The 15,921-nt window shown below is 39.8% G+C and overlaps 1 protein-coding gene across 2 annotated transcripts in view; it reads right to left on the reverse strand.

The window, feature by feature from the left end:
* Positions 1 to 390: 390 nt before the first annotated feature.
* The window catches only part of DIRAS2 (DIRAS family GTPase 2), a 75,446-nt gene continuing 59,915 nt past the window's right edge, over positions 391 to 15,921 (reverse strand). For both annotated transcript variants that reach the window (XM_075318949.1, XM_075318944.1), the window contains exon 2: positions 391 to 3,829. In XM_075318949.1, the coding sequence (XP_075175064.1) occupies positions 3,192 to 3,791 (600 nt within the window). In that variant the 5' untranslated portion in view covers positions 3,792 to 3,829 and the 3' untranslated portion in view covers positions 391 to 3,191. The remainder of the gene's footprint in view (positions 3,830 to 15,921) is intronic.

Below are 15,921 nucleotides of genomic sequence, written 5' to 3' on the forward strand. Positions count from 1 at the left end.
CTCAGCCCAGTAGACCACTGCGCAACCAGCTCTGTCCTCACCTATTGTACCATCACCCATTCCCTGTAGACTGTGAGCCCTCGCGGGCAGGGTCCTCTCTCCTCCTATACCAGTCTGTCTTGTACTGTTAATGATTGTTGTACGTATACCCTCTTTCACTTGTAAAGCGCCATGGAATAAATGGCGCTATAATAATAAATAATAATAATAATAATCTATATTTATGTATGACCCTTTGCCCCTTTATGTCCATGTGGGGTGTTATCACCTTTGCTCTCCCACTTATGTGTGGTAATTCACCTTTTTCTCTATGTAGCACCATATATGTACCTTTTCTATACTGATCGAAACTATTTTAATATAATATGAATTTTGTATAATAAAAACTTGGATATTTTTACATTAACAGCCTTGTAAGCTCCATTTCTTCTTCCTAATATTATGTGCCATATGGAGTGGCTTTGATTTTTGATGCGAGATGTGCTTTGGTTCAATGTTCTTGTGTCTCATTTCTAATTGGAGGTATTTGATAATATTATTATTATTTTAGACCTACTACATATTGGGATAGGATCTTGGAGATCGGAATAATCGTTTAATCTAATTTTCTTAATATTTAGGTTGACCTTTGAAGATCATTTTACAATTGACAACTAAATATAATGTACATGTACTTTTGGAAGTACTTTGCTTTACTTTTCTTTTACTGATTCTGAGTTAAAAGGAACCTGTCAGGTCCAATATGCACCTACAACCACGAGCAGTTCTGGGTGCATATTGCTAATCCCTGCCTAACCGTCCCTGTGTACACTAGAATAGATAAAGGGATCTTTAGAAAAAGTATTTCTAAAAATCTTTTATCGTATTCTAATGAGCGCAAGGACTAGTCATATGGGTGTTAGTACCTGCGCTCAATCCACTCTCTTAGCATGTTAGCACGCCCACAAGGGCGTGATAACATGGTTTTCAATGCCCACTGTTCAGCGTCATCATCGGCAGGGACACACATACCTGTGTCTATTGCACCGCCTCAGAACGCTGGGCATAAGGTCAGTGCACATGATCAAAAGTCCCCAGCACTTCCGGTCATGTGCACTACGCCAGTTTGAAGCCAGGACGCATACACCCGGCTTCATAGTGCGCATGACCTTAAGTGCAGGGATCATGTGCCCTGAGCCGAAATCTAGCTTTGGGTGCGGTGGAGCAGAGGTGAGTGCGACCATACCTCTGCTTCATTCATTAGCATGTTAGCATGCCTGTATGGGTGTGCTTACATGCTAAGAGGGTCGACTAGCCAAGGGAACTAATGCCCTTGCATCTAGTCGCTGGCCTCATTAGCATATCATAAAGGATCTTTAGAAATATTTTTTCTAAAGATCTATGCTACTAGATGCTGGAACAGTTAGGCAGGGATTAGAAATATTGATCCTGAACATCTCCTGGTTCTGGGTGCATATTGCACCTGACAGGTTCCCTTTAAGACATCTCCCCTCCACACCACAGCTGCACTTACAATTGTGATAGCTTCTTCTTCACTTCTCTCACATGTATATATATATATATATATATATATATATATCCTGCCTTATGTGTATCCTACTTGGCCAATGTCTACACAGTGCTTGCTCTCCTGATTTCTATTCTGGGAAGCTAAGCCTTAGACCCAACCAGTATAGCATGAGAAAAACTCATAGCAAAGCTATAGTACTAAAATAGCAATTGGGTCAGGTGGCAAATTACTGATATCTTACATATAGCAACCGGCAGAACCATATATTCAGCTCTGCAAAATGATTCAGTTATGAATCAAGATAAAATAAAAAATAGTAACATGATCTTCACCGGTGAATGTACACTTAGATCTGTACAAATATCACCAAATATTCCCAATATAAACAATTATTTATTTAATAAAAAATCAACACCACAGTGTAAGTAAACAAGTGATCACTAGATCATGTACATATTAAAATAGGAATAGAGACTTCTGCGCATGCGCGCGGCCTCCATAGATACGGACAAAGCGTCCCAGGAGAGCCGCGTCACATGATCCAATGAGAAGATCCTCCGTACAAAGGCTTGTGCGCATGCGCGCGGCTTCCATGGCGGAGGAACTAAGAAGGAATAATTATATGACATCTAAGTGGACGATTCACCTATATTGAAAGGACTTCTGAAAGAGCAACAGCACATATATGCTTGGACCTTATGGACTGTTAGACTCCAAAGTTTGGATGTTGAATGCTGCTATATTTTCAGCCTAAGTTAAGTCCTATGCTCGAAGTTGTTTGTGAATCGTGTCTGCTTGCTTATATTTCATTGTCATCTGGAATATTTTAATATGTACATGATCTAGTGATCACTTGTTTACTTACACTGTGGTGTTGATTTTTTATTAAATAAATAATTGTTTATATTGGGAATATTTGGTGATATTTGTATAATTCTAATATTCCCGGGACGTTGTTGATCGAAAGTAAAATTTACACTTAGATCTGATCAATGTGGAATGCATTAATTGGTGAAAACGCTGGCTTACATTACAGTTCATTGTCCAGTCCCTTTAAAAAGCAATTTGAAGGAGAAGAATTTTCTTTAAGGCAACCAACATTAAGAAAAAAAATGCACAAACAAAACATGTCTGGTTATGTGTCATATATATATATTTTTCTATAAAATATGCTCTAAAGTGAATATAGCAGTTGCATGGACATGTCCTATCATGCAAGAAAGGTACATAGTCATTTGCGTTTAATATTTCCTTAGGTATAAACCCCAAATATACGTGTTGTGAAAGCCAAAATCCTGTGCTATTGCTATCCACAGGAAAGAGTAATGTTATTTCACCTTATTATTTGTATATGCATGGTTATCACATGCAATTTTATATTTTCAGTCTTTATATTTATATATATATAGAAAAAAATCTAAATTTTCTTCTTAAGCATTTCTAGCAAGTTGCATGCTGGAAATGACAATCGAGTCTTATTAAATGATATTGAACAAGATGAAATTGACACTAAATTATTTTCAAGTCTAGTCATTTCTACCTCAATCATTATATGAGGTAAAACAGGTAAAATATGTGCCATTAATTTCCAGATGATAAAATAGTGCATCGCCAAGTGTTGTGCATGCAGTTTCCCTATCGTATCCAGCGCCGCAAGGCTAGAGGAGCACTATGTAAGCCTTTACATCACAACACATTTGCCTTTCAGTTTTTCTTTCCTTTTCTGCTGCTTGCTCTTCTTTCCATCTATTTGAAGGCTCACAGTTCTGCGTTTCTCAAGGTTTAGAAGCTCTTGGAACAGCTCCTTCACATTGTGGTTCATCTTGGCAGATGTCTCCATGAAGGCACATTTCCATTTTTTTGCTATTGCTTCTCCATCCGAGCTGTCCACTTCTCTGTTTTGGCTTTCGTCGCTTTTATTTCCAACCAACATGATGGGGATGCTCTCTACATCTCCTTTAATCTGGCAAATCTGTTCATAGATTGGCTTCAGTTCTTCCAGAGACTGCCTGCTTGTGACGGAGTAAACCAAAATGAAGGCATGTCCCTTTGATATAGACAGGCGCTGCATAGCAGGAAACTGGTGGCTTCCGGTGGTGTCGGTAATCTGCAAAGTACATATGCTTTTGTCACAGCTGATCACTTGCCGGTAAGTGTCTTCAATAGTCGGTATATAACTTTCTCGAAATGTACCCTTTACAAAGCGTAGAACCAGGGAGCTTTTACCCACACCGCCAGCTCCAAACACTACTACTCTGTAATCATTACTTTGCTCCGGCATTTTCGCAAATAGGTCAGATGTTTTTCTTCACTATATACCTAAAGGAGATGAAGAACAAAAAAAGCTTTATTAGGTGGTTATTATTATTATTATTATCATCATAATTATCTATATTAAAAATGTCAATAATTCCAAACTATTCCACATTTGGAAGAATTCATCATTTACAAGCATTGTATATATTCCAAATGTACTGTAGATTCAGTATATAAAAGGTCTTAATCTTCTTTAGATTAAGACCTTTTATAGACTATAAATAAGCATAGATTAGGACCTTTTATAGACTAGAAAAAAAAGGCAAAGAAATACGTAATGGAACATTTTTCTGAGCTCCAAATCTACTGTTAAGCCATAGTTATAGAGTTCAATGTATAAACAGTGTGCGGTAAGCTTCCATGCTTCTTCTAGTGGCAGCTGTAGGCAGCCAGAATTTTATCATTTAACTCGACGCCTTTGCAGGGGATTAAAGCTCAGTTTCTGAAACACTGAGCTCCGACCTCTAGAAAGATATATTAAGAAAAGAAATCATATAACGTTCTGGATCTGGTTAACATAACTAAGCAGAACTATTGTTTCCTCTTGTACTATTCTCCTAATCTATTGAGTTTAAATTAAAAATCAGAATGGGTTTAATAGTAATGTATGAGTAGACATATATATATAATTGGGTGTCATCAGTATAACGGTACTATTAAAAGTCAAATCTGCTGATACCTTGTCCATCTGTATGATAGAAACAATACAAGACTGAAAGAGGTATTCCCATCTCCAAGATCCTATCCCAATATGTAGTAGGTGTAATAATAAGAATATTAGCAAATACCTTCGATTCTGATACACTATGTCGCTTACCTCATGTGCAGGGCATTGCAGGACCTTGGGTACCTATGGTTAGAACCACGAACAACTAATGAACTGTGACTATATGCGTGGTCGTAACCATGGATTCCTATGCTGCAATGCTCTGAAAATGAGGTAAGCAATATGGCTATTTCAGAAAAAAAAATACTAAATTTCTAATTGGAGGCATTTGATATTATTACTATTATTATTATTATTATACTTACTACATGTTGGGATAGGATCTAACCCTTGAATGCAATATGGTAGAGAAGTCCAGCCAGAAAATAAGAAAATGAGGTCAGTTTCCTTAAAGGGAATCACCAGGTTTTTGCCTTCCAATCTGATAGAAGCATTATATAGGGACCTAAATTTCAGCAACGTATCTGCTTTCTGAAGTTTTCATAAATTCACAATATTATCAGCGGAATAGTATCATGGACTAGTAGTCATATAGTCACCAATATTTACATATTATTTATAACCCTGCCCTCACCACTGATTAGCCAATTTCTGCCAATGCACAGTGGATACAGGAAGTTGCTAATCAGTGGTGTAGGGACTAAAGAGCTCAGCATTCAGAGAACTACCTCATGCTGCTCTCAGATAGGATAGGAAAAATCTGGTGAATGATTCCCTATAAGTTCAATAAGGTGAGCATACTAAGTAAGAGTTTGTGGTATACAATGTCAAATGTGCCAGAGAGAGTCAGAACAATCAAGAAGAATCAATATAAAGTAGTTGCTATTAGATGATAGCTACACATAATACACAAACTAGATTGTAAGAGCCGAAAAGAAAGCAAAGAACTATAATGGCATACAAAGCCATCCACAACCTGTCTCCTCCTTACATCTGTGACCTAGTCTCCCGGTACCTCCCTGCACGCAACCTCAGATCCTCACAAGATCTCCTTCTCTGCTCCTCTCTTATCTCCTCTTCCCATAATCGCGTACAAGATTTCTCCCGTGCCTCCCCCATACTCTGGAACACTCTACTTCAGCACATCAGACTCTCCCCTACCATGGAAAGCTTCAAGAGGAACCTCAAAACCCACCTCTTCCAACAAGCCTACAACCTACAATAGCCCTCAGTCCAGTAGACCACTGCGCAACCAGCTCTGTCCTCACCTATTGTACCATCACCCATTCCCTGTAGACTGTGAGCCCTCGCGGGCAGGGTCCTCTCTCCTCCTATATCAGTCTGTTTTGTACTGCTAATGATTGTTGTACGTTTACCCTCTTTCACTTGTAAAGCGCCATGGAATAAATGGTGCTATAATAATAAATAATAATAATAATGGACAAAAGCATTCCCGAGACCAGACAAAGATCGGCAGGGAATCAAGGGAAGCCACAGGAGCACCATGGTTTGCCCATTTTTTGAGCTGGACAATCCATTTTTATAGACCATTTTTATTTTTTTATATGGCTATTCTAAAAAAAAGTAACGGCAAAAAAAAAATCAGCACAAAAAACTCCATGTTTTGGTGCTGATCCCTCAACGTTCTTGTGGATTCTTGGTAAGAAATGGGTCTACTCCTCCACCTTTCCTGTTGATGAATCGTAACACTATTGTGGCCGAGTAGTCTATATCATAACCCCAGCAGTGTGTGATCTCTGAACTGTCTGACTGTGTAGCTTGGGCTGACCCCTATAACAAAATGCAGCACTCTTCATCATCCACTGTAAAAGCGGTCTGTCAGTATACTTCAGACTACACGCTATGAAGACAATCTGGATGTGTAATTTGGATCAAAACATTGAAAAGAAGTCTTTTTTTAAAGAACTACCTAAAACAGCTATTCGGCTTTATATTCTGAACTGACCCTCTAACCCTATGACAGCATACTGACTGTACAGGAGGAATTGATAGATGGCCTTGAATGTTTCTTGCAGACAAAAATAAATCCCATTGCCATGGAAACAAGTATTGACTTTGACAAGTACACGTGCAGAAAAGGTTAAAGGGTTATTCAATCTCCAGGATCCTATCCTAATATGTAGTAGGTGTAGTAGTAATAATAATAATAATAATAATAATAATAAAAATAATCTTAGCAAATACCACCAATTAGAAATGTAGTATAGTTCTCTTAATTAGCCTATGTAGGACATTGCATGACCTTAGGTTTCCATAGTTACGACCATGCATATAATGACAGCTAGTAGTCAGTGGTCGTAACCAGTGATAGCTACTGTAATGCCCTGCACATGAGGCAAGTGACATAGTTAATCAGAAGAACTATACTACATTTTTAATTGGAGATATTTGCTAATATTATTGTTACATCTACTACATATTGGGATAGGATCTTGGAGATGGGAATACCCCTTTAAGTCATTTTGAAATTGTGAATAAGAAAAGTTATTTGGTACCATCTGATTATTATCTTATTCCAAACCTCAAAAAATCATTGCAAGAATCAAAAAGTATGATAAATGAGACTAACTGATGGTGGGGAGTTAGGGTTTGCAGAACAGGGTAACAATTATTTTTTTAAGGATTAGAAGTACCTAAATGTATAGAGTTGAAAGGTGGTTATATTGAAACAAAAAGTTACTACTTCACAAACATCTTATATACTTACATAGTTTAAGGCTAACGCCACACATCCGTGCCGCCGGCACGTGTTTGTCATTTTTTACACGTACCGGCGGCACGGAGACACGTACAGCAATGCTACCCTATGGTAGCAGGCACACACATGTAAAACCACACGGAACGTGTGTCCGTGTGCGTTTGTACGTGTGTGCGTTTTTCAAAGCGCTGACATGTCAGTGTTTTCTCCGGCAGCACGGGTGTCACATGGCCCGCACCCGTACCACACGGGTGTAGTGTGGATGCGGTCCCGTGTGACACGCGCCGGAGAAAACACACATGTCAGTGAAAAAAAACCAAAACATTAACTCACCTTCTCCAGCCCTCCTGTCTCTGCCGCTGCTGCCTCTTGCTGCCGACCGCCGCTCATTATTCTCATTGAATATTCACTTCACTGCCTGGCAACAGCAGCAGGGGGAGACGGGAGGGCTGGAGCCGAAGATCAGCACCACGGACAGCAGCGCGGACATCAGGAAGGACCAGGTGAGTATAATAATTACCGATTCTACGTGTGCTATCGCGGATAGCACACGTAGAACACACGTGTCACGCACGTACCAGAGACACGTACTTACCTGCACGCAACACGCAGGGAAAATACGTGTCTCTCGGCACGTGCGTGAATTTCACGTGAGTGTGGCAGAAGCCTAAAAAAGACATGACTATCAAGTTCAATCAAGAAATGTGAATGGTTAAAAGGAATTTATACAAGCACAGTTCTATGATCTGATCTACCCCCGAAGACCTAACCTTTCCCTCCTGATCCCAATTGACGATTCACTGGACTATACATTCAGAAAAGTACTTTACATATTTACATAATTATTTATTCATTTTTTTCTAATTTAGGCCCACTAAATATCAATACTAGTCATGAGTGAGTGTGCTCACCACTGCCCGTTACTCGATCGAGCATTGGAGTTTTTCGGATGTGACTCGAGTAAGGCCCCTTTCACACATCAGTTTTTTACCATCAGTCATAATCCGTTTTTTCGACGGATCCGACTAGCTGGGGGCTAAATAATAACTGGAGCATGCTCAGTTAAAAAAAACAGAATCCGGATGACGACGGGTCCTGCGCCCATAGGCTTTGATTGTACCAAACGACTGGCGGCGACGGATCGTTGCTGTCCGTGTTTTTGACGTACACAAAAAACTTTATTGTGGATGTCGTCTCCATCCAATGGACAAACATTTTTCGACGTATCCGTCGAATGACAGATGAAACGTGAGGCCATTTGTCGCAATCCGTCGCTAATACAAGTCAATGAGAAAAAAACGGATTCAGCGGCATCAGTCGCTAGATCCGTTTTTCTTCAAAATTTGACGGATTGAGACTGATGGCAAAAAACTGATGTGTGAAAGGGGCCTTAGAAGTACCGTATTTTTCGGACCATAAGACGCACTTTTTTTCCTCCAAATTTGGGAGGAAAGTGTGGGGTGCGTCTTATGGTCTGAAGCTGCGGGGTAGGGAGCTGTGGGGAGTCAGCGCTATGTAGTGGGATCACAGGAGGCAGGGAGGGTCGCTGCTGCAGGATGCCGGCTGCTGGAGAAACCACATGTACCCGCTGCTTAAAGTCAGTGAATATTCATTAGCTGCTCCCCGCCCACCTCTCTCTGCAGTCAGGCTCAGCGGGGGTGAGGAGCAGCTAATGAATACTTGTTTAATGTAAACAGCGGACACACATGGGAGCTTCAGATGCCGGCTTCCTGCAGCGGCTGGGGAGACTGTGTGTCCGCTGTGTAGGAGGCAGGAGCAGGGGGACGCTGCAGTCATGTATGGCCCGGGGGTAGTGCAGATCACTGCAGTGTCCGGGCCAGAGCACGGCATACCTTCACAGCACGGCCGCAGGCTCTGTGCTGAGGGCTCAAATTACTTTCACTTTGCTCCTGCTGCCTCTGCTCAGTCTCCCGTAGCTGACAAGGACCTACAGTGATGTAATGCAGAGGGGTGGGCCAGAGCAGCACAGAACAACACAGTGCCCTGCCTCTTCATTACATCACTGCAGGTCCTCTTCAGATATGGCAGACTTTGTTTGTGATGCCAGGACCAAACTGAAGCATGGTGATCAGCACATCAGTAAAAGTAAGGCAATAAATAATATAGCATAGGCATTACTGTACACCTGGATGAGGTTGGATTATATATATAATATATATCTCTATCACACACACACACTATATAACTATGTACACACACAAACACACACACACACACAACCACACACGCACAGTATATAACTATATATATATATATATACACACACACACACACTATATACACAACCACACACACACAGTATATAACTCATATATATGTATATATATATATATATATAAATATATATACACACACTATAACTATACACACACACACACACACATCAGATTGGAGGATCACACATATAATGATGGGGAACATACATATTCCACAATAGGGGCCATATATACCTGGAGGTACCCAGAATGGGGGATATGAGGACAGATTTTGGGGATATTATTACCTCAGTTACACTGTCAGCAGTAAAATAACAGTGTGTCATGACCACATTCTTTTACTTTAATTTTATTTTTTTTTCTATTTTTTCCTCCTCTAAAACAAGGGTGCGTCTTATAGTCCGGTGCGTCTTATAGTCCGAAAAATACGGTATAATGTTAGTCAGTGGGAAACAAGCATTTTCAAACTTAAATGCTCAATAGAGTAACAAGCTATGGCGAGCACGCTTGTTCATAACTAATCAATACCCCTTCATATATTCTGTAAGAGTAGCTCTGCACTAGGCTCATAACAACAGCAGTTTACTTCTGGCTACTGGGCAGCCCTGCGTAAAAGCATTTTTACTATTAGCCACTGTTTCTCAAATTCAGTCTTAAATGGAATCTGTCAACAGATATTTTTCTACCTCATCTGAGAGCAGCTTGATGAAGGCAAAAAGATCCTGAATCCAACGATATATCACTTAGATTACTGGGGGCAGCCTTTCTGACGCAATCTGAATATTTAGATTTAGTCATGTAGCAGAGCTGAGTGAGCTTCCCCGCCCACACCAGGCTCTCAATAGAGATTATTAGAGAGAGGGGAGAGCCAGCACCGCCTATGAATGACACACACCAGCACAATGTCAGAACTGGCCCTCACAGTTACTGACCAGCAGCCATGGATAAAGACGGAGCAGGCTCAAGTAAATGGTACTTAATTAATGATGCCTGTGGAACAGGGTGAGGTACCGTAGTTGAATGTGAACAACCTCCAACATTAGTTTTGATAGTAGCAGAAGGAATTTGCAAACCATACTGGGCGTGCACGGCATGATGGGGGTCAGCCACCAGACCAATAAATCATTATAGAGAGGGGGGAGCCAGCACTGCCTATGAATGGCATGCAACAAATAAAAAGTGTAAAATTCACAAATTCATTCCTACTGTACTATAATGGAAAATGTTTGCTAAACATCTCATTTTGCATTATAGTACAGTAGGAATGAATAGCAGATGCTATGTTTTAATCACCTGTTATTGCATTTTGCGCAAAATTTCTGGTGACTAAAAAACGTAATTTTGGAGTTTGGAATTTTTTTTTCTGCTACGCCGTTTACCAATCAGATTAATTGATTTTATATTTTGATAGATCGGGCATTTATCAACGCATGGATACCAAATGTGTGCATATTTTTTATTTTTTTAACCCTTTAATTTTCAATGGGGCGAATGGGGGGTGATTTGAACTTTTAAGTATTTTAATTTTTTTTTTTAAAACTTGTTTTTAATTTTCTTTTCTTATTTTACTAGTCCCTCTAGGAGACTATAAGGATCAGCAGTCTGATCGCGCTTCCATTTCTGTTGATCACAGCCACACAGCTGTGAACACCAGAAATGATTATCTCCTGTCTCACAGCTCTCGGCCGGGTGAAACAGGAAGTGAGCCATGATAGCTACAGGAGTCATCCCATTACCTTGTGCTACCATGGCTACCATCGGCTCTTCATGATCACATCACGTAACTTCCGATGGTGGCCGATGAGTAAAGTTTTACCGCGATCGCCATTAAAATGATGCTGTCACATTTTGACAGCACCATTTAAGGAGTTAACAGGTATGAGTGGAACATGATTACACTTGTGCCTGCGAGGCAGACATGTCAGCTGTACAAATCAGCTGACATGTGCACGAATCCCCCTGGCTGCCCGCAGCAGCCGGCGGGGATTAACACTATCACTGCTAGGACGTAATATTACTGCCCACGATCGATAAGGGGTTATACAAACATAGTAAATAAACAACAGATTGAAGCTTGACAAGACAGGCATCTCTGAAATTCCTGTGTTAACTCTTGCAGCATGCTGTGTTTAGCTTACATAGCAAAATCCTGCTGTCAGATTCCCTTTAGTATTTGGGCATATCCAGAAGGTAATACACCAGGGGCAATAATTATACACTGACAATAATCCGTTTTGTTACTTTAAAAATTCTGAGAACATGATTTGTTGAGTGCACTTTATTACTGTAGTTCAGAGATATTTATTTAAGGTCTCCATACACGCTATATAGCTCATGGACGAATGATCATTGAATTTACAGCTATCTCTCCCTATCACCAATGCTCCATAATCTGAAACGCTCCGCTCGTCCAAGCATTTCTATGCACTCTATGAGAGAGCCAACTTCTGTCCATGAAGAACAAGATTGGTCATTGAAATTCAACATGTCAGATCCTTCTCTTCCCCAATAACATGTTTGTCAGAGCTGGGATGCCCCATACACGTTGGACTGTCTTCCAATCTGGCTTATAGAGGTTGCCTTTAGCCCAATATCTTTGATCTTCAGCAGAAATCTCACTGACCCAAATAACTGCAGCCAGGCTTTGGACTCTGAGCATCAGTTAATACCAGTAGACTGTGTATTGTGGATGAAATTTTCAAAACTATTTAAAAAAAAAAAAATTAAAATAAGAAAAAGTCTTTCCTATCTATTACATAAAATATGAACACAAGTTATAACTGGCACTGTCAAATCTGTAGCCTTTTTGAACTAGGATGGTATGTCTACATTTTTTTTAGCAATTATCGCCCCATGAAAAATGTTGTTATGTTGGTTATGCTGCTCACAAACACAGGACACATTATGTGATTAGACTGCACAAATTAGGAATCATTTTACAGTTCTATGCAAAAATAAAGAGCATATACAGTAAGCCATATTACAATACTAAAAAGATTTAACCATACCATATGTTCAAAAACTTCTTAATTATATAGGAAGAAAATGTACCCTTCTCGATTCATCACTTAAAAGCATCTGTCATCTAAATGCATGTTTTTGACTAATTCTTCAATGAATATAATATGTATTTTTTATGTTTGTGGATCGTTTCTTTCTAATAGTCTATGGTCCGACTCATCAAGACTGGCGTTAACAATGCTGGTCTTGATGCCGAATATTATGGAAGAGGTTGAGAATCTCCTCAGAAAGCAAATTGATAAAGCAGCGAGTCTCGGAGAGGTAATTATTATGGGGGACTTTAACTATCCTGATATAAATTGGGGAACAGAAACTTGCAGTTCCAGCAAAGGAAATAGATTTTTGATAACAATGAAAGATAATTACCTTTCACAAATGGTACAGGACCCCACAAGAGGGGGAGCACTACTAGACCTTGTACTAACCAATAGGCCAGACCGCATATCAAATATACAAGTTGGGGGTTACTTGGGGAATAGTGATCACAAAATAAGTTTTCATGTATTCTTTAGTAAGATGTATAGTAGAGGGGCTACAAGGACACTAAACTTCAGGAAAGCAAATTTTAAACGGTTGAGAGATGATCTTAGTGCAATAAACTGGGATGATGTACTAAGTAATAAAAGTACACAAAGCAAATGGGAGACTTTTATGAGCATCCTGAATAGGGCTTGTGCAGAAAATATACCCTATGGGAACAAACATGCTAGAAATAGGAAGAAACCCCTATGGCTAAATAGAGCTGTAAGGGAAGCAATAAAAGAAAAACAGAAAGCCTTAAAAGAATTAAAGAGAGTAGGTAGTGATGAGGCATTATATAATTATAGAAAATTAAATAAAATATGTAAAAAGCAAATTAAGTTAGCTAAGTTTGAGACAGAGAGACTCATTGCAAGAGAAAGTAAAAATAATCCTAAAATATTCTTTAACTATATAAACAGTAAAAAACTGAAAAGCGATAGTGTTGGCCCCCTTAAAAATAGTCTTGGTGAAATGGTGGAAGGGGATGAGGGTAAAGCCAACCTGCTGAATGAATTTTTTTCTACGGTTTTTATACAAGAAAATGCCATGGCAGATGACATGACCAGTGATGCCATAAATTCACCCTTGAATATTACCTGCTTAACCCAGCAGGAAGTACGCCGCCGCCTCGAAATCACTAAGGTTGACAAATCTCCGGGCCCAGATGGCATACACCCCAGAGTACTACAGGAATTGAGTTCTGTGATAGATAGACCATTATTTTTAATCTTCACAGATTCCTTAATAACAGGGTCAGTACCGCAGGACTGGCGCATAGCAAATGTGGTGCCAATATTCAAAAAGGGGACAAAAACTGAGCCGGGAAATTATAGGCCGGTAAGTTTAACCTCTACGGTTGGTAAAATCCTTGAGGGGGTTCTTGAGAGATGCTATACTGGAGTATCTCAAGAAAAATAACCTTATGACAGAGTATCAACATGGGTTTATGGGGGATCGATCCTGTCAAACTAATTTGATCAGCTTCTATGAAGAGGTAAGTTCAAGCCTGGACCAGGGAAATGCAGTGGATGTTGTGTATATGGACTTTTCAAACAAAGGGTGGTTATTAATGGTACGTACTCGGACTGGGTCTCAGTTCATAGTGGGGTACCACAGGGGTCAGTATTGGGCCCGCTTCTTTTCAACATATTTATTAATGACCTTGTTGGGGGCATGCGGAGTAGAATTTCAATATTTGCAGATGATACTAAACTCTGCAGGGTAATCAATACAGAGGAGGATAATTTTATATTACAGGGAGATTTATGTAAATTGGAGAATTGGGCTGAGAAGTGGCAATTCAAGTTTAATGTAGATAAATGTAAGGTCATGCACTTGGGTAGAGGAAATAAAATGTATGATTATGTACTTAATTGTAGAACACTGGGTAAAACAGGCACAGAAAAAGACTTGGGTGTATGGGTGGATGGTAAACTTCACTTTAGTGGACAGTGTCAGGCAACTGCTGCCAGGGCTAATAAAATAATGGGATGTATTAAAAGAGGTATAAGTGTTCATGAAAAAAATATAGTTCTACCTCTGTACAAGTCACTAGTGCGACCGCACTTAGAATACTGTGTACAATATCTAATCACAATGATTAGGGGATCTAATCACAATGTATAAATATGAGGGGACAGTACAGAGACCTTTCCAAAGATCTTTTTACACCTAGGCCTGCGACTGGAACACGGGGGCATCCGCTACGTCTTGAGGAAAGAAGGTTTAATCATAATCACAGACGAGGATTCTTTACTGTACGAGCAGTGAGACTATAGAACTCTCTGCCGCATGATGTTGTAATGAGTGAGTCACTACTAACATTTAAGCAGAGCCTGGACGCCTTTCTTGAAAAATTTAATATTACCAGTTATGTATATTTTATGACAAGGTGTTGATCCAGGGAACTAGTCTGATTGCCGGATGTGGAGTCAGGAAGGAAATTTTTTCCCCATTGGAACTTGTTTGTCACACTGGGGTTTTTTTTTTTTTTTTTTTGCCTTCCTCTGGATCAACATGTTAGGCTACAGGTTGAACTAGATGGACTTAGAGTCTCCCTTCAACCTTAGAAACTAGGATACTATGATACTATGATGATGAGGCATGTTGGACTCAGATGTATTGTTGGTTTTTTTTGGTTCTTTTTTTATTCACCACGCAGTTCTAGAGATATGGGACTTTTTATGTAGAAGTATTTTTTATGTTCTTTACCAAAGGGCGTAGCTCACTGGGTAAAAAAGCAGAGCTATCCAAAGACAAGTCCCTGTGAGAAACTCCCTCTTGGTAAACATTGAACATATGACAATTGAATTGCATTACTGCTATATGGAACATACGTTTAAAAAGGAAGGTACTTAGAGCTAAGTACCTTCAATTTTAAGAGTATGTTCCATACAGCAGTAATGCAATATAAATGTCATATGTTCGATGTTCACATATATCTTGGCACTTACAGAGTGTTGCTGTACTCTTTTGTATGTGTATTGTGCAGTCATAGAAGCTTGCACTTGTTCACACTTGCTTTGTTCTGTTTGGAGGTGCTGGTCAGTTGTTTTTCTGTATTAAAGAGGTTGCCCACTAATAGAACATCCCTTTCTGATTCCACGTTTCCCGCAGGTAAAATAAAAAAGCCTATACCTACCTCTGTGGCCAGCGTGGTTCTAGACGAGTCAGTAATCATGTTTCCGGGGCTCATGTGATAGTGTGAGTCACAAGAGCCCCGCATACAATCAGCACCAGCTTCTATGTCCTCATTGGTCAAATTAGTTAATCAACAGGAAATGAGCACTGCGGCTGCCACTTACTTCCTGTTGCTTGATCATGTGTCTGAAGGTGAGGAGACAGAAGCTGGTGCTGGTTTGACACGCATCACAATGTTACGTGACCTCTGGGAACGTGATTACTGATACCGCTGGAACTGGCCTGGCCG

The sequence above is a fragment of the Anomaloglossus baeobatrachus genome, chromosome 1, assembly GCF_048569485.1.
Source record: "Anomaloglossus baeobatrachus isolate aAnoBae1 chromosome 1, aAnoBae1.hap1, whole genome shotgun sequence".
Taxonomy (NCBI): Eukaryota; Metazoa; Chordata; class Amphibia; order Anura; family Aromobatidae; genus Anomaloglossus; species Anomaloglossus baeobatrachus.